Source organism: Calonectris borealis, chromosome 1 (genome assembly GCF_964195595.1).
Source record: "Calonectris borealis chromosome 1, bCalBor7.hap1.2, whole genome shotgun sequence".
NCBI lineage: Eukaryota > Metazoa > Chordata > Aves > Procellariiformes > Procellariidae > Calonectris > Calonectris borealis.
Window position 1 is genome coordinate 14,647,964 of NC_134312.1, and position 24,232 is coordinate 14,672,195.

General features: G+C 39.1%; 1 protein-coding gene across 5 annotated transcripts in view; it reads right to left on the reverse strand.

Annotated features, from left to right (window-relative positions):
* ORC5 (origin recognition complex subunit 5) overlaps positions 1 to 24,232 on the reverse strand; it is a 95,391-nt gene that overhangs the window by 43,933 nt on the left and 27,226 nt on the right. For 4 of the 5 annotated variants that reach the window (XR_012672862.1, XM_075144930.1, XM_075144921.1 and 1 more), the window contains exons 12-13: positions 22,739 to 22,786; positions 8,987 to 9,097 (exon numbers count right to left, since the gene is read on the reverse strand). Coding sequence is in view for 4 of the 5 variants with exons in the window: in XM_075144930.1 (XP_075001031.1) it covers positions 8,987 to 9,097; positions 22,739 to 22,786 (159 nt within the window). In the remaining variant the exon portion in view is untranslated. Of the gene's footprint in view, positions 1 to 8,986; positions 9,098 to 21,435; positions 21,537 to 22,738; positions 22,787 to 24,232 lie in introns of those variants that run through there. The other variant, XM_075144951.1, reaches the window with a different exon arrangement.

Genomic DNA, 24,232 nt, shown 5'->3' on the forward strand with positions numbered 1-24,232 from the left:
TTTAGGAATTCCCTTTATCTTTCTGATAAATTCAATCTCATCTGAAGTCCTCGCTCCCTCCCTCTCAATAGCCTTTCCCTTGTCATAACCAAGATTTCTTCCATAAAACTGGTTTTCAATAATTCATAATAATTTGTCTTCCGAAATACGTTAAGTGTTAAAACACAGATCAAGTGCCAAGCTGGGCACTATTGCCAGAAGCTCTTCGCAGAAATAAGGTAAGTTTTCTACCTTAAATTACTAAAAAGAAAGAATTCAAATAGAATAGAAAAGAATTTGATTAAGAAAGGCTCCCAAGAGATTGTAAACCTGTATTAAAAGTATACTCCAAAAAATGAAAACAAGATCAAACTACGTGAAACAACACAATGTAGCTCAAACATAATTAGTTCTTCTAAAGGATCTTTTCTGTATCAACTAAAACTAGAAGGAATCAAGCATATTAGTTTCTTCATAATTTTAATTAGAAAGTACTACTTGAACTAAGAATACTTTTATTTTTATTCACAGCCATGCTGAGACTTAAAAAAAAATGCAGTCAGCTATTTGGTTAAAAGTAAGTAATGTTTTCTCCTTTCCTTTTGCTTAACAGCAGGCTCTCTCAAGCTGCCGTAGTCAGTGCTAAAGTGCTAACCTATGTCACCACGCTGTGCATCACATTAAGTTCCCATTTCAGCTCATGAATTTCTGTCAGATTAGTCCAGTGACCAATAACAGAAAATGAGAAAATAAGAGTTATTTATTACCTCTTATCACCATCTTCCCAAAGCTACTGAAAATCAACAGAGTACTGATCAATAGATTATGGTGCTTTCTAATCAATAGACAGATCCAGCAAAATAAAGCGTGTCTGATGCATAACACACCTATAAAAGAATATAGACATTAGGATCAAATACAACAGTAATAATATAAATTTATCAGAAACATGCAGCTAAGCTACAAATTTGCCAACCACTAAGAAAGCTGTTCTAACAATTTAAAAAATCTTTTAGGTATGGGCAACCATGAATTCACAGGATCAAAAGGTTGCATTACAAACCCACTTGGACAATAAACCTGCAGGCGATATAGAAATTATGTATGAATGTTGTATATGACATCATGCAAGACTAACAAATATTCCATGCTGGCAAGATGTATCTATGTATCTTCACTTGCACTGAAAGAGGAAGGGAAGTTTATTTGGACCAGTAATGAGAATGAGATAACCCCAGAGCCTACAGTTTATATTCGATCATTCCTGTCACTGGGAGGCTGTGAAGCAAAGGTCTTCTGACGGACTAGATAGAGAGGTATACCATAAATGTTAATAGTTCTCATGAATTAAAAAGAAAAGAAAAAAATTAAAAAAGAAGATTTTAAGACCTTTTCCATCTAGTTCCTTTTTTTTTGTAAAAGTAAATGCTCCCCCTCCAAGAAATTATAGCAGGACCATTCCAGGGATGACAACTCCCATGGCCAGACTGGATTAAGCTGTGTAATTTTACGTACTTTCCTCTGAAGCAAGAGGAGGACAGTGCAATGCAAAGTCATTTGCAAATTAAAGCAATGGGGCAGAAGCAGAGGCTGATGACATCCTCTCTTGTAATTTAGTCTAGAACTCAAGAAGTTATAAAAATAGGGGAATACATGAGAGTATGTTTGTTTATATCCCAGAAACAAAATTTAAGAAAATCTACATACACAATCAACTCCAAGAGACACTAACTTGCACAATCACTTCTGAATGTTCACTACTTAATACTCAATAATTCAACATTTTAACAACATATAAAATAATTATTCAAATATATCGACATTTTTGTATACAACTATTCGCATCTCTACCTAATTTTGAGGTACTGCTGCTCAGTACTGCCTAGTGGGTGTATAAAGCAAAGTATAATGCCTCTTGAAATTCAGATGCATGATACACTGTAATTATGTCTTGAATCAGCTTGCAATATTATCTATGAGATCAAAAAAAATTTTTTTTTAAACATTCAACAAGAAAACAAGAAATCTTACTGCAATATAAACTTCAGTCATGAAGTTTTGAATGCTAAGCTCATCTGAGAACAGTATGGAATTATATTGTACCAAGAAGTCATCCCACACAGGTAGCTAACATTTGCTACTTCTCAATTTTATCAGGTAAAATTTTAGCACTGACTCTACCTGGTTATCCAGAAAAAAGACAAGCATAACACTTCGGAACTTTCACAGTAAAGGGGAAACAAAGAAAAGTGGTTTCAGAAAAGAAGCAGAATCAGCAGGAACTTTCATTTTTCCAGTATTTTGCTTGTTTTCAAAACGACTAATGACAAGAAAATAATCTACTTACGGACATATAATCAGCACAAGAGCATGTTCTGTATTTTTCACACACTCTAAAATAAAACCGGCTCCCACTCATCTTCGTTCTGCTTCATAATAAGGCTTCTTAGGGAATAGCATAGCACAACACACATTTTTAACCAGACCTTTTTCTCTGGAAACTCATCTACCTGCTCACTTTTCAATGGAGAGTATTCTATTAGTGTTAAACACTCTAGTCAGGTCAGATGTAAAATGGTCCTATGAGCAGTACTCGCAACAGCAAGGAAAGCTGGAACACAACACAGGAATAACTGATCTAGCAAAAATGAGTAATTCTCATTCTGCCAAGAGTTGTCAAGGGTAGAATGGAAAACTTAGTATTTTCGAACATTAAAACAATCTGAGCTTGTAGAAGCAATTACAGTATTTCCGTTTGAAAAAAACTGTTGACGGTATTCCTCTTTATCAAAGTTGCTACATCAAGGGGATCTAACATAATGCACTAACAGAGTTAGTACTACAATCGTGGTATCTGGTGTCCAGAAAGGCTATGCCACAATAAAAGCAAATGCTTCATCAAATAAGTAGACATCTTTCCAATCTTGCAATCAGAATTTTACCATAGTTGGCAATTTACAAAAAAAGGGCAGTTTAAATATCAAATTCTCATGCTCCTAACACAACAGGGACAAAACAATCTTGCAGGCAAACTGCCACATACTGTTCCAGTTTACATATATAATACCAGCTATTCCTTAATCTATATGTGTAAGGCAGACAAGAAAGCAAGACAAAAAGAAAACAAACCTCTCACATTTTTACCCTCCAGGAAAGGGCATTTCCCTCCCGTCCCCTCCCCCCACCTTTAATTAAAGGAAATTACATTCCTCTAGCTCCCTCCAGCTGGAAGCGTGCTATGTACATCAACGTTTTTTGTATTTCTAATAGACCCAATCACATTGGCACTTAACCACCACATGTCATATTTGCAGACTTATTCTAACTTCAGATAAAAAGCTCTTGCTCTGTGGCTAACAATTTGCAATGCTGTTTATTGTTTTGCCAGGTTGGAAAATTTTGATTTTGTTAACCTTCATTCCAAATTCTTACACATTTATAACTACATTAGTTTAGTGAATTTGTGGTACTCTTAGGGAAATTCAGATGCTTTTCTTAGATCCAGTATCAAACAGATAAGAAATGTCTAATAAATGAAATACAGACTATGATGTGTAAGGTACCTGATGTGTCACTATATACCCACAGAGATAAATAGCCTTTGCAGAGATGTTTCCTAACGCACTATAATCAGAAGTGAATTCTAACTACACAACTACCTGAACATATTCGCTGAAAATAACGAGTAACAGTAAAACCAAACCTGATTTAAGTACAGACCAAACGTTTTTAAGATGACCTAACATCTAACTTTAATGCATTAGAGTGAAAATGCAAACAGAATTGAAGTTACTGATCAGTTACCTATTCAGTAATTTTCAGTTATAAGTATACTCTGAGAAGTTATCACATCTCTCTGAACAGATGTCTTTCCAAACATACAGGGATGTGTTAACAGGAATACAATATGCAGAAGTATGCAAGACAAAGGGTTTAAGTCCATTTTACCTAATACAGATAACATCATAGCTCAAAACTACACGTAGATCTGGTCAATCCTCTTTATGAAAAGCATATTTCACAAGAAAGCAGAAGCAAGATAAAACGTCTAGAAAATGAAAAGTGGTTAGGAGAACTGAATTGATTTGAAGAAGCAATTGAAAAATCATTTTGGTAGAGGAAAAAGTATTGGTTAATTTCAGCTTGTAAACCATAACGTAAACCATAACTATAAGAACAAAATATCTACTTATTTACTGGTTGTGATATGAAATTAACAGCCCTTGTCCCCTTCAATGTAAAATGAGCTGATCTAATTTAAATAGATGCTGACAATTCTTGCACGATGTTTTGTGCATAAATTCACTCATGTGTCCTATACTAAAGCACATTTTTATAAAGAGAATAATGATGTATTTCTGTCTAAACGTGGGAAACCTAAAATGAAATACTACTCTTCTACAAAGCAGAACTGAGCAGACTCTCAGAATCTTTGCAAAATGCACTTGTGGTAAGCATTATAAAGTTTCTCTCTCCGTTCTGTAATAATTGCACTTGGACACAATGCACATTTCATAGTCTGCACAGTGGGTCCATGTGGACACACAAATCATACTCCTGGTTGTTCCCTAAGCCTGAAAAAGCATCAACTGCTGTACCTAGGTAAGGAAACCCTATGACTTATCTGTTGTTGTACCATGCAGACTGCATACCCCATAGTTGCACTGGTTTTAGCATTATGTGAAAGTACATCTGCATTTTTTTGCCACTGAAAATAATGTTTTCTCTTTTAAAATACTTCAGCCACATGCTCGACGTAGCCATATATCCAACCAGAACATCAACTTTGCGAGTTCTGTCCCAGGCATAGAACGTAACTGCCCAGTGGTGGTAGCAATATCATCTTCAATCTGTTAAACTATTACACAAAAGCGCATCTGAAGAAAAAAACATTTAAAGATCTTGTCCTCTGAAATGGTTGCAGAAATCAATAGTGCTTTAACCTCCGTTATCTCTTGGTTTAAAAACCAAGCAAATCAATTCAAACAAACAAATTCAGTGACATGTTACAGTAACATACAATGTGTTAAAAACAGTATCATGACAAATCAGAACTACTAAGAAAAACAGTGAATATTCTGGAGGAAAAGGAGCACTGAAAACTTCTCAAGTGAATATAGACCTATATTCATGTATGTGCTGACATGAACAGTCTAAAATAAAAATAAAAAATCCTATTTTAACTTCCTCTCAAACAATCCTCACTAGATGTGTGAAAATTTTATTTAAAAATAGCACAAAACCAAGAGAAATTTCAACTTTTAAGGGGGTAAGTGAAACAATTTTCACTTGCAGAAGTGGAAATTTGCATGTTTGGTTTTTTCCCCTGATGCTACTCCCCTGTACTAGTTCGTGAGGAAAAACAAAATCAGTGAGTCCAATTCTTTCTCATGTCACCCAATTACAGCAAGAAGTTACAGCAGGAAAAACTTAGTCTCGTATCAATTGCAAAGATCACGCTTCTGAAAGGAACACGTTAACTTTTTGTTTGAAAAAAAGTATGAGACTATTTTAAGGACTAATTAACATTAAAGGGCAAAAGTTAGATTAAGATTCAAATTTTAAGTTGAAATTCTATTTAGTAAAAATGACACATTTTCAATAAACCCTAGCATTAAACAGAAAATTGAAATTTTGCTGTTCATTAGCATAAAAGTTTCATTTTTGAAAAGCTTATAACCAGAATTTTGGTGTGAATAGAAATTATGCACAGAAACAAGAAGCAATAAGAAATATCACGAAATCAGCAACATGACAGATCTTAAAGCAGCTGCTAGTCCTTCTTGAATCTCAACTGAGATTGTGGATCAACTTTAAAGCCAAGGCATGCTATTTTCTGACGGTACGTGGGGAAAATTAATAAGTATTTGGTTCATGTACAGCCTTTCAGTTTACAAATTAAAGAGCACATAAAATTAACGTTGAATCAATTGAGAAGCCAAATATTTGATTTAAAACATTTTAAATTTCTGCACAATTCCAGAATTATTTCCATGCTGTACACACAAACAAGAAAATAAAAGCTTGTGGTATTGAAGTTAAATGTATCAATACTGCTAAGGATAACCCAGCTTCTAAATATTTACTTTATTTGAAAAATATATTTACAGAATAACTAATGGCAAAAATCAGTGGAATATAAATTGTTTTAAACTATTCAAGAAAAAAAAAGCAATTAAATATTATGCCTAGATTAAACTACTTCCAAAATCTATTTTAAATTCTGTTGTATTTTATGTTACTTTCCATTAGACATTTCAAGAATTTTTACTTAAAATTTAATGCAAAAATTGTTTTCATAATTAATTTTTTTTTAAATTTATAAAATTTTATTTTGGTATAAACAGACTTAATTTCAACTTCTTTGCCCTAACCCGGTTAAGGTTTAATACAACCTTTTTGTATCTTTATAACTTAATCTGCATATATTCAGAAAAATAAAGAACTACAGCTATTCTTTGATAACATTGCCATCTAGTGTACACTCTAAATTAAGATGAAGCATTTTTCCATTCTGCAGTGTAGTCTAAGGGGGAATTACACTCCATGTACAAACTATGTCTTCAGTACTACTTAACTGTGCATTGGAATAATGACATTTGTTCTCTCATCTGGAATGCATGTTAAATATGCAGACATATTAATTTTTAAAATATTCTGTAAAACTCTGTTATATGATACATTCACTTCTTCAGTATACCAAGATATTTTTGATAGCCAAAAATAAGAGAATATACTGCTAACATCCTATACACAAATTTTACTACGTAGTGCTCCCAGTCTTGTCATCATCATTCCCTTTCACATTACTTGAATAAATTAAACTGAAATTTGCTCCTTGAGACTGGTAAAGTTCAGGCAAAGCTCTAAATTTCATAGTTGCAGTTGGACAGTTGATTGTTTTGCTTCTTGCCTGTTCTTTCATCTTATACCTTAAAGGTTGCACTCTTTCCATCTTAAAAAATGAAATTTTGTTGAAAGACCACAGTGACAGTGTCTTCAAATGCTTGAAGAAAGAAAGGCAGATAGAAAGAAAGAAAGGCTTAAAACAAGAAGCACCTACATGGTGAATCATCAGTAGGTTTAGAGCACAAGTGAAACCAATCTGAACATTACTGGGATTGTTTTTATAAGTGTCTCATAAGACTCCATTTCTTACTGAACTAAACCTAGATCAATCATTGTTGGTAAACTAATGTCATTAAACAAGACAACCGCCTCTTGCCTCAGTATTCTGAGTTTCAGCTTCCGCACTTCATGTCTTAAATCAAAAAAACGCACTACCTACAGCAAAAGGCAAAACCAGCATCCTGTAAGGAAAGGTGTGTGACCAATACCTTGACTGACAGACTTGAACCACAGACTTCACAGTACAGTGAATTAAAGAATCAACAAAAGATTCATAAAAAAGCAATTATCTCAGGCTATATCTGACATTAGCCAGAAAAAAAAAGTGAATAGATATAGCTGGCCAAATGTATGCATTTTTATGAATGCTAAGGTCCCTGTGTTCTTTGCACTCCGAAGTTGCTATAAGTAGCTACAAGGTTGCAGCCATCATCCAAAGTCTGGTCAGAAACTGCCTGCTTCAACAACCTTTGGTGTCCCTTCATATGGCATTTACCCATAGGAAACTTCATGTAGCTTTGAAGTACTCACAGAGTTAGGGTTCCTTCTGAAAGCAAATGAATTCCTGAGGTGCCATGAGACAACAGAAGAAAGGTAAGAAACAAGTACAGGATGCATAAATGTGTCTAAACTTGATTTTTTCAGCCACTTCCTGAACACCTCTGAAAGCTAATCCACTGACCTCTCAAAGGGTATAGACTGTAAGCTGAAAAATCACTCATCTAATTACAAAAAAGTAAATGCTTGTATCAACAGATTTTTGAGGTTGTTGTCTAATAATTTCTCATGCCTCAGATCATATAATAACCTTTAACTAAAGGAGCTTGAGAGAAAACATTATGTGAAGGTGTAAGTTGCCTATTGCATCTGTAAAGCACTAGGGTCACCGCCACTATTAACAAAGATATTCACGTACCACTGATTAAATAAAGCACTACAATTCTCTAGCTTCTCTATTGCCTGATTTTACAATATGTATAACTACAAAGTTGGGAGATGAATTTTGCCAAATGTCTATGTGAACACTGAACAGCGATGATTAAAGCAGTAGTAAAATTGTTTAGGTATCTTGAGCATATGTTTCCTAGAACTTCACATGAACGCAGACATCAGATTTAAATAATCCTTAAATTTGAGACCTAACAAGGAAACGTAGAAAATATTTCTGTAAGGTAAGCACAACTGGAAAGCAGGAAAGAAATTGAGATCTTCTAAGGTGGACATGAAAGATCTAAGAATCAAGTTGACAATAGAAAACTATCTTTACTTACACAGAATAGGTATTTACACTTGACAAACCCAGAGCTCTAGAGAAAACTCTAGATTTACTTAATTCCACTCCATAACTCTATAGTTATGCTGCCATCTAGTGAATGGGATACTGACTCTCTTCTGCAAGACTTCAAGTTGGTCCAAATGAAAAACATTATCCCTAAGATACATGTATTACAGCAAACACCTTTCACCTGCAAATACCTTATTCTTCCCTCTGCTCCTTCTTCACCACTATATTTTTGTAACATGCGTTACAAGGTGACTAATTTTGGCCATAGGACAGTGAACATTTACACACTTAACTTGAAATGCAAACAGGCTAACAGACTTCAATGAGAAGCCAAGTCACTAATCAACACAGATCACAGTCCAGGGTCAGGAAAAAGTTAGCTGTTAGAAGGTTTCAGACCATTACACAGATAAAGTCTTGAACTCATAGCTAGTAATACAGATACATATTATTCTGAGCCTTTAACTTAAATTACTGTTGTGGTTGTTTTCTCATTACATTTAATTAGAATGATGACTTACAAGAAACAATGTAAAAATTTTTCAAAAATTTCAGACAGTAAAAAGGAAATAAAGAAAGTAAATACACACTCACCTGGGAAAATATATTTGCAGTTGGAGCAACTCTTTTGTCCACAATACTATACAATATTGCTAACAGTCTGTCCAGAGGAAATGGCTTTGGCCCAAGGAGGTGATTGCTGGTCTGCAACAGAAACAAGACTTTTCAATCCAAAAGATCTTTCCTGGAGTACCACAAGATGTTATTCTCACATCTTTTTAGTCTCTGGGAAGGCACTATAATTCACAGTAGTCTTTCATACAGCCTACTTACATATTATGGAAAACACTGAATACATGCTTATTGATCAAAATAAAGATATAGACATAAAGCTCTATTTAACATGGCAAGAGTTCAAACTGCACAATAAATAGGAACATTTTTGAGCTATATCAGAGGATCTGATGCCAAATTTCCTGTCACTAGATTTATAGATTTACTTGTCCTATTAAATTACCTTGCCCAATCTAAGGATTAAAGAGGAAAGACTACATTTTATGGCTTTCTCAAGATGCACATAGTTTTCTTCAGTTTATCAACAGTAAGACAAGTTAGGCTTCTTAAAAGCACACAGAATTTCTAGCTAGTGAAAAAATGTAAAGGTTTAGATTTATTCTATTGTCTACAGTCATTCTATAATCCACAATCACCTAGAAAGAACTGTACATAACAGAACAATAGTTTTAACAAATCTATAAAACCATCAAACAACTTTTAAGTATATTTTTGTGTGTTTTGCCTACTGAAGACAAATATTTTACTGCCATTTGCATTTTGAAAAAGCATAAAAAGAGAAGATTCTGCTAAAGTATCAGTGTATCTACTTTCTTTGAATCATTTTAGCCAAAGCCTTTTCTCTTCCTCTCACAGAGGTGCAAAGTCATGCACCTCTGAGGAACAAGAGTTCCTCATCTTAAATGCCATACTAAACTACTCTAATAAAACAGCCTTATGGTCTAGAAAATGAGTAGAGTAACTTGGCAATGGGCACCAACTGTAATATAGGAAATTATATTTAAATATAGGCAAAAAACTTTTTTACCCTTGAGGGCGGTTAAACACTACAACTTATTGCCCAAGGCAGGTTGTGGAGTCTCCATCCTTGGAGATATTCAAAACCCAACTGGGCATGGTCCCGAGAAACCTGCTCTAGGTGACCCTTCTTGAGCAGGGGGGTTGGACTGGACCAGAGGTCCTTGCCCACCTCAGCTCTTCTGTGAATTTCACTTTCTAAACCCAATTTTTTAAAAAAATTAAATCAACTATCTCTGCAGGGATAAAATGTATTAACTGCTCTTTTTTTTTTCCCCAACAAAATTGCTGAGTTTTTTATATTTTTGGCCAATTTTAACTTTTTAGTTTTCATTTTCTCTTTTGCTTCCTTTATACCATAATGAAAATGTTACCATTTTGATAGCAAACCCAAAGAAATATTTTTTAATCAGGAAACTGGAAATGAGAACACTTCAACTTACTGTTTTACACAGGAAATGCCTTTACTACTATATTTCTATTTTCTTAAAATACACTCAACCATAGGACAATTCTGGCTGGAAGGGACCTTAGGAGTTCTAGTCAAACCCCTCCTGCTCAGAGCAGGGTCAGCCAGGAGGTCAGGCCAGGTTGCTCAGGATTTTACCTGTCCAGTCTTGGAAACCTCGAAGGTCAGAGACTGCACCCCTCTCTGGGAAACCAGTGTCACTGCCTGGCTGTCCTCATAAGGAAAAAGGTTTTCCTTATATCCAGTATAAGCATCTCGTTTCAGATTGTTACACTCATTGTTTTTCACTCTCTCACCATCCACCATTGTATCATATAGTCTTGATGATCTCCTTGCAGGTACAGGACAAGGCTGCTTTTAGACCTCCTTTCTCCAGCTTGAACAACTGCAGTTCCCTCAGCCTCTCCTTGCAGGGCAAGTGCTCCAGCCTCTGACCATTGTGATACCCCTCTGCTGAACTTGTTCTGGTTTATTGATGTGTGTCTTATACTGGAGGGGGGCAAAACTGGACAGAGCACTCAAGATGCAGCTCAAAGAGTGCTGAGCGTGAGCGCCCAGAGTGCATCTGCCTCCCGCAAGTTTAGCTGGCTAAAATAAAGAGTTCAGCTGGCTGAGCCCAAGGTCAGCTCCTTTGCTGGTAAGAGCTACCTGCCAGCTACAGACAAACTCTGTTCTCGGAACACAGCATATTTACTTAACTTTGCATTTACAGAGCTATTCTTCTTTGCACCATACACATCATCTTCACACCTCAGCTGAGACTGATGGACATTTTAGGCATTACAGGTTATTGTATGTAGTGACATTGAATTCAGTTGAATTCACAGAAATATGAGTTCCCGATTTTTCAATGTTAAATATTTTTAAAATAACCAATTTTACAAAAAGGAGAAGTACAGTTCATAGGGCAGAACTGGGTAGTATTACAACTCAGGCAGCATTGTTAGGACTACAGAGATTTATTTATGACGCAGACTGTCAAAAGTTCTGACAAAGGAAATACTTGTTTCCTTTTAAGTTTGTATTTCATTCTCTCTACTTTGACATCCAGTTTTCTTTTTTGTAGTGTACATTGATTTATTCTTCCTAGCAGAGCAGCCAAGATTGAAGAGGAATTTCAAAAGAAAGTTTGTTTCAAAATGCTTCTGGGAAAGAACACCTCTCAAATATACAACCAGCACCTCTGTGGCGTTAGTCATCAGTAAAATACCACTCATTTCTTCAGCAAAACAAAAAGGTATTTCCAATACATGTTTTAGCTTTTCAAATCCAGGAGGTGTCCCCAAAGCTACCTCTTGGCTAACAAAGAAAGCAGTGTGAAAAATAATGGAAACATGTAGTCAAAACTTTCGCACGGCACCCTCAGCCAGAATGCAGGTATGGTGTAAGTTATGAACTGTACAATGCCCTGCCCTTCTGCTTCTAAACACGCCAGTTCTGTGAAGCATATTCTTTATTATCAACAGAAAAAGTCAACAAACATACAGTAATTAAAATGCGTGCACTCCAAGCAGCTAGCAAGCACAATTAGCATATAGTAATCCCTGAAGTTGTGTTTAGTATACAGTTACTTCACAAGTTTCTTGCTCTTAATATTATCAGCTCTCTGCTTAGACAGAATACTGTTTTGAACTTTCAAATTATTTGAGAGAAATGCTTTCTTCTGGAAAAGGTAGAAGAGTTAATTCTAATAGAGTGTAACTTCTAGAAGCAGCACTTCATTTTTATTTCTTTGAGAGAAATAAACTCCTGGATGAATAGGAATGGTTTAGAAATTCCTCTAAACAGAACATAGTAAAGAATAAGATTTTTACAAATCTTCTGCAAGCAGCTAAGGCAGAATACCACATAGAATAGTATTTATAAAAATCCAAGGGACCCGTCATCTCACTTAAAAACAAAGAAAGATACCTTCCACATTCAGAAAACCTCTTCAAGAAGTTTTACAGCTGTCAGATTAACTCTGCGTGTCCTCGATCATCTTTCCACCTTGGCAATACACTCACTGAATGGTTCAAAAAAACCTCTTCCCCAGTTGCCACTACCTGTGCTTGTGCTTTTTATCTACAGTGTCAGTTTCATGTTCCCACTGTTTAACTGGCCTAAGTCTTTCACCATCCCACAACTGCGAGCCATGTATTCACATTCCAAAACTTCACGAACAAGAATGAGAACCAAAAGTGTTCTTTAAAGACTAAAAGCTTAACCCAAACTAAATTACCTGCACAAAACGGTGCAAAGCCCTTAACTTCAGGTGGCTGAATTTCAACCTTTTTATCATATATTTAAAGACAGAACTATACTTCTCACTTTTTTTAGCAGAAAACATTTCTGAACTTCCCTAGTTGCTATATGAATGAAGCATCTTCAGTTGCAAGCTGGAAATTCTGAAACAAAACAAATCCTAGGCTGAAGTTGAAGCAGATATAGCAGACAAACTCTTTTGCAATAAAAACCACACCAACACATTTGATCTTCTGACAGACTGACATCTGAAAAAACATTCTTCTGCAAAAGTAGTTTTACCAGGAAGATCTCTCACTTGCCACTGAACTGGAAAAACATTGTTCCAGGGCAACAATGCAAAGAAACCCAACAAATTCTGCTGTTATCAACAACAAGGCGATTAATAGAATGATAAAGTCAGTTTGTCCCCCTCCTTCACAAGATTTACTTTTTCTAATAAAAAAAACACAGCCTCTGGACTGAACAGAATTAAGAATCAAGAAACAGATTTTTAGCCTGGCTGTACCTAAACTTTTAAGGAAGGATTTATTTCATCTAATGTTAGCTTCCTGCCAAGTAGGTAGGTACGGCCAAACTAGTTTCCTAAGTTCCCATTATAGCCAGTAGAAATCTAATCAATACAGTTTATGGTGCAATTCATCTGGCTCAACGTAGAACCTAATTTAGTATGAGACGAATCACACCCTACACTCCAATGACTGCATCGACTAGCTCTGCATTGTCTATAAAAAGACACTATCTTAGATGCAGGCACCCACCTGGAGTTAGGTGAATCTGATCTGTAAATCAGTCTTTAGACAAGCTTCTCTGAGGAAAAGTATATTGATATAACCTGTCACACCAACTGAAGCACGTAAGCCTTTATTTATAACACTACATATGTAATCCTTTATCCCTATATTTCAGTTTCCCTCACTAGAGAATCATAGTACCAAAATAAACAAGTTTACATCCGTGTGATTGTATCTCTGTGCAAATATTTATAAAGGTTACAGTATAGTAAAAGTACAAGAGGTCTGGAAGATCCTCTTAGGACCTGCAGTCCTGTTCCCCACTATTACAGCTACCATATTACAGAAACTTTCAAAGCCGGACTGTGCTATGACCTACAAGCAGTTTCAGTTTCTGGCATCAATACACAGCGAAAGAGTCCTTACCCATAAACTATAAAGCGACACATAAGCAGAGAACCAGTGCTTTGTGATTAGATGCAAAGGTACTCTTGAAATGCCACAAAGTTCTCATCCTATTCATTAGTCTCTAAGACACGCTCCTGTTTCCTGCACGCAATCAGAGTTTATGTAACACCGCCAACTCAAAAGATATTTTCTGTTAACTATATTTGATTTACTAGGATTATGAAGTTCTAATTCTCTTCAAAGTAACACTAATTTTTAATACAACAAAGAGGTGCAAGAATTAGATCATTTGCAGTCTTAAGAGACTTTCCTGATTATGCAAGTTACTTGTTACTGTTGGACAACAAACCAAGCTTCTTTAACTGCACACGTCTAATCATGCTTTCAGAATATCAGTTCAATGCTTAGCTTTTAGGGTAAATGTAAAGTCTACAGACTTTAAGATTAATCTAAATCTTTAGATTAATCTTAATCTTTAGAATTAGAATTAATCTAATTAAATTAAAAATGTAATTGAAATCTTACTCATCTTTTTGACCATTAATTTTTGTCCTGGTTTCGGCTGGGATAGGGTTAAATTTCTTCCTAGTGCTGTGTTTTGGATTTAGTACGAGGAGAATGTTGATAGCACACTGATGTTTTCAGTTGTTGCTAAGTGCCCTCCTAGTCCAAGGACAGCTCCCGTGCCTACTGACTGAGCTAGGTACACAAGGTGGGAGGGAACATAATCAGGACAGCCAGCCCAGCTGGCCAATTGGGTATTCCATACCATGTGACGTCATGCTCAGTATATGAAGGGTAGGCGTGATCCAGGAAGTACCGATCGCTACTTGGTTATCGGTCAGCGCGCGTGGTGAGCAATTGCATTGTGCATCACTCATTTTGTATATTTTATCATCATCATTATTATTTTCCCTTTTTTTCCCCCTGTTCTATTAAACTGTCTTTATCTCAACCCACGAGTTTTTCTCACTCTTACCCTTCCGATTCTCTCCCCATCCCGCTGGGGGTGGGGGGAGTGAGTGAGCGGCTGCGTGGTATTTGGCTGCCTGCCAGGTTAAACCACGACAGTCCTTTTTGGCGCCCAACGTGGGGCTCCGAAGGGTTGAGATAACGACACATCTGACCCGAACGGGTTAAAACAAATTTGTTATAAGCATTCATTATATCAGTTTAGTACTCGATGTTCACAATGTTGATTTATTTGCTCTCAGAGTTTTTGGATCTGTTCTTGCAGTTTTGGTATGTAGCACCTTACTGGCTGTCTATACTGCTGATTATCAGTTTGTATGTGGGGTTGGTCATCTCTGGGAAATGGATTAAGGTCATTGCTTTGCTATACTGTGTGACCTGGCTTTATGTTATGATAAAATTATTGGTCATGAGCCTGTACTCAGCACTGCCATCATTCCTGTTCTTCAGGAGCTATCTTTTGGAAACTATTAATAATTACACTTCTTACGTCTTCACCTCAGAGGATGAATTTAGTGGGGAGACAGGATGGGACACTTTCTCCCACTTGTTCACCTTCCCCTCCATATCTTCAGAAACTCCTTTTTCTTCTATCCTCTTCATGAAGATGTCCACAATATTCTCTGAGAATTTTGAATATCCTTGGGATGTTCAAACAAGCATGATCATACTGCTGTGTCTCCTGAATGTGGTTCAGGCCTTGTTTAGAGTTAAGCAACTATTCAGGAATACTGTCCAGAGATCAACCCCAGCAACAGATACAGTGACTACTCAAACCCCCACGACAGGCACTGTAGCTACTTCAACCCGCACGACAACCACCGTGGCTACTTCAACCCCCACATCAACCACTATGGCTACTCAGACCCCGGCAACAGTCACTACAGTTACTCCAACCCCTGCAACAGGCACTGCAGCTACGCAAACTCCGCCAACAGTCACTGCAGTTACTCCAACCAGTGCGACAAGCACTGCAGCCACTCAAACCCCAGCAACAGTCACTACAAATACTCCAACCCCCGCGACAGGCACTGCAGCTACCCAAACCCTCGCGACGGGTACTACAGCTGAACCAGAGGACCAACCGTCGCTGGTATCCGTCGCCCCTGTACAGAAGAAGAAATCTTTGAAGCGGAAGTCAGGTCGTGTAGAAAAGGATGATGGAAAAGCAGGGACATCACGAGGAGGGGAGGAGGAAGAGGAAGAACTCATAAACGAGACGGAAACCACCCGATCCTTATCCCTGAATGAGTTGCGAGATATGCGGAAAGATTTCGGCCGTCGTCCAGGCGAGCATATTGTTACCTGGCTGCTCCGATGCTGGGATAATGGGGCCAATAGCCTGGAATTAGAGGGGAAGGAGGCCAAACAGCTGGGATCCCTTGCTAGGGAAACAGGTATTGACAAAGCAATCGGAAAAGGGACACAGGTCCTCAGCCTCTGGAGGTGACTGCTGTCAGGCGTAAAGGAAAGGTATCCCTTCAAGGAAGATGTTATATATCGCCTAGGAAATGGACCACTATGGAGAGAGGTATCCAGTACCTGAGAGAACTAGGCGTGCTGGAGGTGGTTTATAGTGACCTGGACGACGGCCGAACACCCAAAGATCCAGATGACGTCCAGTGCACGCAACCCATGTGGCGGAAGTTGGTACGGAGCGCACCAGCATCGTATGCCAGTTCGTTGGCAGTACTGTGCTGGAAAGAGGAAGAAGCACCAACGGTGGATGAGGTGGTTAGCAGACTTCGGGATTTTGAAGAAACTATCTCCTCCTCCCTTGTCTCGGCTGTGGAGAAACTGTCCCGGGAGGTCCAGCAACTCAAAGAGGATATGTCCTATTCTCCACCTGTACGGACCAGTATCTCAGCCATTAGGAGTCAGCGTTTTTCTCCTCAAGAGAGAGGATATCGAAAGTACACACCACGGGGCACCCTGTGGTTTTACCTGCGTGACCACGGAGAGGACATGAGGCAGTGGGATGGAAAACCTACCTTCATCCTAGAGGCACGTGTACGTGAGTTGCAAGAAAAAACAATCACACAAGGGGGTTCTCCCAGGAAAAATGCTGCTCCAGTTGTCAGGAAAAACCTGTCTCACGACGGTCCAGTTTCCAGTGAACAGTTCCCCAGACAGAGTAGAAGGGCTGATCTTACTTTGGATTGTAATTGCAATGAAGAAATTCTTGACTCACGTTTGCAAGAAGTGAGAGATGGATACTATGACCAGAACTAGAGGGGCCCTGCCTCCAGCCAGGTGGAGGAAAGGGACAACCGGGTTTACTGGACTGTGTGGATTCGATGGCCTGGCACATCAGACCCACAGGAGTATAAGGCTCTCGTAGACACCGGTGCACAGTGTACCCTGATGCCATCAAACTATAAAGGGGCAGAACCCATTTGTATTTCTGGAGTGACAGGGGGATCCCAACAGTTAACTGTGTTGGAGGCCAAAGTGAGCCTGACCGGGAATGAGTGGCAGAAGCACCCCATTGTGACTGGCCCAGAGGCTCCGTGCATCCTTGGTATAGACTATCTCAGGAGAAGGTATTTCAAGGACCCAAAAGGGTACAGGTGGGCTTTTGGTATAGCTGCCCTGGAAACGGAGGAAATTAAACAGCTGTCCACCTTGCCCGGTCTCTCGGAGGACCCTTCTGTTGTGGGGTTGCTGAGGGTTGAAGAACAACAAGTACCAATCGCTACCACAACAGTGCACCGGCGGCAATACCGCACCAACCGAGACTCTCTGATCCCCATCCATGAGCTGATTCGTCGATTGGAGTGCCAAGGAGTGATCAGCAAGACTCGCTCACCCTTCAACAGTCCCATATGGCCAGTGCGAAAGTCTAATGGAGAGCGGAGACTAACAGTAGACTACCGTGGCCTGAACGAAGTGACGCCACCACTGAGTGCTGCCGTGCCGGACATGCTAGAACTTCAAGACGAACTGGAGTCAAAGGCAGCCAAGTGGTACACCACCATTGATATCGCTAATGCCGCCTTCTCCATCCCTTTGGCAGCAGAGTGCAGGCCACAGTTTGCTTTCACTTGGAGGGGCGTCCAGTACACCTGGAACCGACTGCCCCAGGGGTGGAAACACAGCTCTACCATTTGCCATGGACTGATCCACACCGCACTGGAACAGGGTGAGGCTCCAGAACACCTGCAGTACATTGATGACATCATCGTATGGGGCAACACAGCAGAAGAAGTTTTTGAGAAAGGGAAGAAAATAATTCAAATCCTTCTGAAGGCCGGCTTTGCCATAAAACAAAGTAAGGTCAAGGGACCTGCACAGGAGATCCAGTTTTTAGGAATAAAATGGCAAGATGGACGTCGTCAGATCCCAACAGATGTGATCAACAAAATAACAGCCATGTCCCCACCAACTAGCAAAAAGGAAACACAAGCTTTCTTAGGCGTTGTGGGTTTTTGGAGAATGCATATTCCAAATTACAGTCAGATCGTAAGCCCTCTCTATCAAGTGACCAGGAAGAAGAACGACTTCAAATGGGGCCCTGAGCAACGACAAGCCTTTGAACAAATTAAACGGGAGATAGTTCATGCAGTAGCCCTTGGGCCAGTCCGGGCAGGACAAGATGTAAAGAATGTGCTCTACACCGCAGCCGGGGAGAATGGCCCTACCTGGAGCCTCTGGCAGAAAGCACCAGGGGAGACTCGAGGTCGACCCTTAGGGTTCTGGAGTCGGGGATACAGAGGATCCGAGGCCCGCTACACTCCAACTGAGAAGGAGATATTGGCAGCATATGAAGGGATTCGATCTGCTTCGGAAGTGGTTGGTACTGAAGCCCAGCTCCTCCTGGCACCCCGACTGCCGGTGCTGGGCTGGATGTTCAAAGGAAGGGTCTCCTCTACACATCATGCAACTGATGCCATGTGGAGTAAGTGGGTCGCACTGATCACACAACGGGCCGGAATAGGAAACCCCAGTCGCCCAGGAATCTTGGAGGTGATCACAAACTGGCCAGAAGGCAAAGATTTTGGCATATCCACAGAGGAGGAGGTGACACGTGCTGAAGAAGCCCCACTGTATAATAAACTACCAGAAAACAAGAAGCAATATGCCCTGTTCACTGATAGGTCCTGTCGCCTTGTGGGAAAACATCGGAGATGGAAAGCTGCTGTATGGAGTCCTATACGCCAAGTTGCAGAAACTGCTGAAGGAGAAGGTGAATCGAGCCAGTTTGCAGAGGTGAAAGCCATCCAGCTGGCCTTGGACATTGCTGAACGAGAAAAATGGCCAGTACTTTATCTCTATACTGACTCATGGATGGTGGCAAATGCCCTGTGGGGATGGCTGCAGCAGTGGAAGCAGAACAACTGGCAGCGCAGAGGTAAACCCATCTGGGCTGCCCCGTTGTGGCAAGATATTGCTGCCCGGGTAGAGAACCTGACTGTAAAAGTACGTCACGTAGATGCTCACGTACCCAAGAGTCGGGCTACTGAGGAACATCAAAACAACCAGCAGGTGGACCAGGCTGCTAAGATTGAAGTGGCTCAGGTGGATCTGGACTGGCAACATAAGGGTGAATTATTTATAGCTCGGTGGGCCCATGACGCGTCAGGCCATCAAGGAAGAGATGCAACATATAGATGGGCTCGTGATCAAGGGGTGGACTTAACCATGGACACTATTGCACAGGGTATCCACGAATGTGAAACGTGCGCTGCAATCAAGCAAGCCAAGCGAGTAAAGCCTCTTTGGTATGGAGAACGATGGTTGAAATATAAATATGGGGAGGCCTGGCAGATTGATCATATCACACTCCCACAAACCCGACACGGCAAACGCTATGTGCTCACCATGGTGGAAGCAACCACCGGATGGCTGGAAACATACCCTGTGCCCCATGCCACTGCCCGGAACACCATCCTGGGCCTTGAAAAGCAAGTCCTATGGCGACATGGCACCCCAAAAAATTCTTGAGTCAGATAACGGGACTCACTTCCGAAATGCTCTCATAGACACCTGGGCCAAAGAGCACGGCATTGAGTGGGTCTATCACATCCCCTACCATGCACCAGCCTCCGGGAAAATCGAACGATACAATGGACTGCTAAAGACTACGCTGAGAGCAATGGGTGGTGGGACATTCAAGCATTGGGACACACATTTAGTAAAGGCCACCTGGTTAGTCAATACCAGGGGATCTGCCAATCGAGCTGGCCCTGCCCAATCCAAACCCTTACGTACTGTAAATGGAGATAAAGTCCCTGTCGTGCATATGAGAAATATGCTGGGGAAGACAGTCTGGGTTACTCCTGCCTCTGGCAAGGGAAAACCCATCCGTGGGATTGCTTTTGCTCAAGGACCTGGGTACACTTGGTGGGTGATGCGAAAGGATGGGGAGGTCCGGTGTGTACCTCAAGGGGATTTGATTTTGGGTGAAAATAGCCAATGAACTGAATTTTGATGTCAACTGTTACATGATATTGTATATCATTATTTCTATGATATAGCAGTGGTATAGCAGTGAAAATCACCCAGATTAGTGAAGAATGAACTAACTGATGAAACTGAGCGAAGTGCAACGATGATAGAACTGGACGAGCGCAGCAGTACCGAAATGAGAACTGGCTTCAGGATGCAACGGCCCAACACCGCACACCATCTCTTCGGCCCTGAAAGACTGTTATAACAGATGGAGCTCAAAGTCATGGACTAAATGAACTCAGTGGACATTTTAGCGGGATAGTCCATAGACCGAGGGAATGATATCTGTGTGTGCATATATGTATATGTGTGTATATATAAAGAAAGATAGTGGTGGTTAATTGAAATGTATTAAAAAAAGATGTGAGACCTAAGCACGACGTAAATGGTATGGAATAAGGGGTGGATACTGTCCTGGTTTCGGCTGGGATAGGGTTAAATTTCTTCCTAGTACTGTGTTTTGGATTTAGTACGAGGAGAATGTTGATAACACAGAGATGTTTTCAGTTGTTGCTAAGTGCCCTCCTAGTCCAACGACAGCTCCCGTGCCTACTGACTGAGCTAGGTACACGAGATGGGAGTGAACATAATCAGGACAGCCAGCCCAGCTGGCCAATTGGGTATTCCATACCATGTGACGTCATGCTCAGTATATGAAGGGTAGGCGTGATCCAGGAAGTACCGATTGCTACTTGGTTATCGGTCAGCACGGGTGGTGAGCAATTGCATTGTGCATCACTCATTTTGTATATTTTATCATTATCATTATTATTTTCCCTTTTTTTCCCCCTGTTCTATTAAACTGTCTTTATCTCAACCCACGAGTTTTTCTCACTCTTACCCTTCCGATTCTCTCCCCATCCCGCTGGGGGTGGGGGGAGTGAGTGAGCGGCTGCGTGGTATTTGGCTGCCTGCCAGGTTAAACCATGACAATTTTGTTTACATTACATTTGTTTCAGTTACCCACATTTACAGTTCTTTCCTTAGTGCCTCCTTCTGTTCTGTTTTTGTACTTACTCAGTAGCATTTAGTTTGCTGCAGGAACAATAACAATATGAAAACCAATTTATCATTAATGCAGGCACTTCTGAACACTAAGTAGTGAACTCGGATACAACAAAAACAATGACACAAGAGAACAAGCTCTACGGTACAGTTAAGGTGCTCACAACCTTGGTATTTCTTCCTCAAATCTCTATTTTCCCATTTCTTTTACGTTCCCAGTTGTTCCCACCCCACTAGTTGTTCCCATCTCATCATCCAAGTTGGAAATCTATTGCCAAGAAAGAATAAAACAAAACAACTTTCCTGCAGATGATACAAGGAAAGAAGAACATTTTGGTCTAAGATTCAATAATTATTCCTTCTCCTGAAAATTATTTATCAACTAATTAAGACGTGGAAGTACTTAAAGAATGTAGCGGTCCTGAAAATAATTAAATGCCCTGGAAGTTCTCAGGAGTTCACGTGCCAGGTACAAAACATGTACAGGACACATGCATTCAGAGGCTCCAGAATTTTAAATTTACATAAACGTCTACTAGCGGTGCAACACATTGCACTGTTGAAGTAAAACTATGCTCACTTACACTTTCACATGCAAAAACTATGCCCCTACAAAAATAACAGAACTTGGAAAATAGTCCTGGATAGCCAAGGACTCTGTCCTCCTGCAGAAAAACTAGGGAAAAGGCTATAGGCAGGATCAGAAGCAAAGGATTATTAGGCTAAGTATCATATTAAAATTTTTCTCATATTATTTACACTGCCTGTACCATAGAGAAGAAAAGGATATAATGATTGTTTCAGCAGGGATTTAGTGCTGTCTGCACTGCTCTTCATTTACAGATTTGTTTAAAAATAAGTCAACAAGTTACAAATGATAAAATTTGATTTTTTTTTTACATTACATATAGATATTTGCTTTTCCTAGCATATCAAGCCTCTGTCAGTAAAAACCATAGCTCCACTGAAATCAATGATATTTAGCTATTTATAACCATGAAAAGGTTAGTTAATAGTCTGATAAAATCCTAAACAACAGGCAGGAGTGCAAAGTTTCCAAGCCTCAACACACAAACTTAAGCTCTTATACCTCACTGCATCACTGGGAATTAAAGTGACTTGACTTTCAAAACTACTAATCACCTAGTACTCTAACATCTTTGAGAGAAATTCTGGTATCTGGCTCTTCCATGTATTATGTCCTTTAACTAGCTTTATTAAGCACATTTTGTTATAAACAAAAATATGGCTTTAGGAGACAAATTTATCCTAGTTAAATTTCAATAAAATAAAAATGTGTGTATCATACAGAAATTTGTATCATATGAAACAAATGCACCAATAATTGTTATTTATGCAATTCTGTTGTTTCTACAGTAAACAATGAGGCAAAACAAAATACAAAAACAGCAGTACAGTAGAAAGAAAATATTTGTTGCCAAGCTCAGCTTAGAAAGATAAAATACATACCTTTTCATGTTTCTTCATAAAGTTGGTCTTTCTGATTTTCCCATGATGCTGTAAACAACAGACAAGAGCAAGTATTATATGTAAACTATTTTATGCTCCTTCTATAGCAAAGACAGAATCAAAACAGTCAACAAAGAACTGTATGCTACATATGGTAGTATGCTGGTCTGGGTCTGCTTCTTTACTACACCTCCAGTATGTTTCTCTGATGTTACTAGCAATCCTTCTTTCTAGAAGCCCTAAAATTACAGTTGCCTTACTTCTTGCTTCGTTGTGTCCCAAGTGGTGCAAAGCCAAAAAACAATACACTAATATTTTTTGTAACCTTTTTTTCTGACCTAATCAGGGACTGGTGAGAATTCTTTTTTATATGACTTCATGCCACCATCCTCCTCCTACCTTCAATCACCTAATGAAAAAGACAGATGTTTAATTTCTTTCTCTTTCCAGACAAGTTTAAATGATGGCCACTTCATTTTTAAAATGTATCCATGCATAAAATCTATCTGAATTTTCACCTTTTATCTGTTCCATTTTAGAATTTGGATGGTACGCAAGTTGGCAGAATGACAACCAGGAATTAGATCAATATAATACAAAGACAGTTCAAGGTGCAGGAGCTAAATGACAAACAGAAGGGGCTGGGGGGGGGGGGGGGGAGAACATAATTTAAAAAGGCACAGCTTTAAAGCAGCTTTAAGAAAGGAAGGACTGTGCAAAGAAAATAATCAAGTGTTCCAGGATCTTAACTGAAAATGTGAGGGCAAAACAAGGACAGAAATATAGTACACAAGACGTTACAAATGAATAGGTAAAAAAAATAAAAAAAGACAGAGAGACATGAAGGATGACGTGTAAATGACATAAAATTAGTGGAGAGGTACAAGTACAATATTCTTTAAACATAGTTAAGTGCTATTTCTCAAAATACCTCCCAATGAGTTTCTCCACAGCCTTGAGAAGTATACCTTATTAATAAGCATACCTTATAAGCATACTCAATGAATTAGGGAAAAAATATCTCAAATGAAGGAATTCTTTTTTCATTATAATGTTTAAAATCTTGTACTTAGTATTTGTGGACCTCAATATTCAGCCATGTCAGGACGATCTCAGTAACTGTGGCTTTTCTTGACTGACTTCTAAAGGGCTTAATATTAGACAGGGCTTTATGTTTCCTTTAGATAACTTGCCAAACTAAAAAAAATTAGTTCATTCAATTAATACATATCACACATACTTAGAGACAGCAAAGCAATCTTTTTATCACACCTTTGAAAAGATGACTGTGGTGGTAACAGTGACCTTTTGGAGGGGAAAGTGATTAAGCCTGAGGTTGCACAGCATGCCAGTGATGGATCACAACAAACTGCATTCATGCATTTTAAAGGTTATGCTGGGATCTCCATATAGTTATTTAAGTTATATCAAAAGTGTTTCAAAGCAAGTGAGCAGGTGCCCTATTTCTGTGCAAGCACAAAGAAACATGAAATT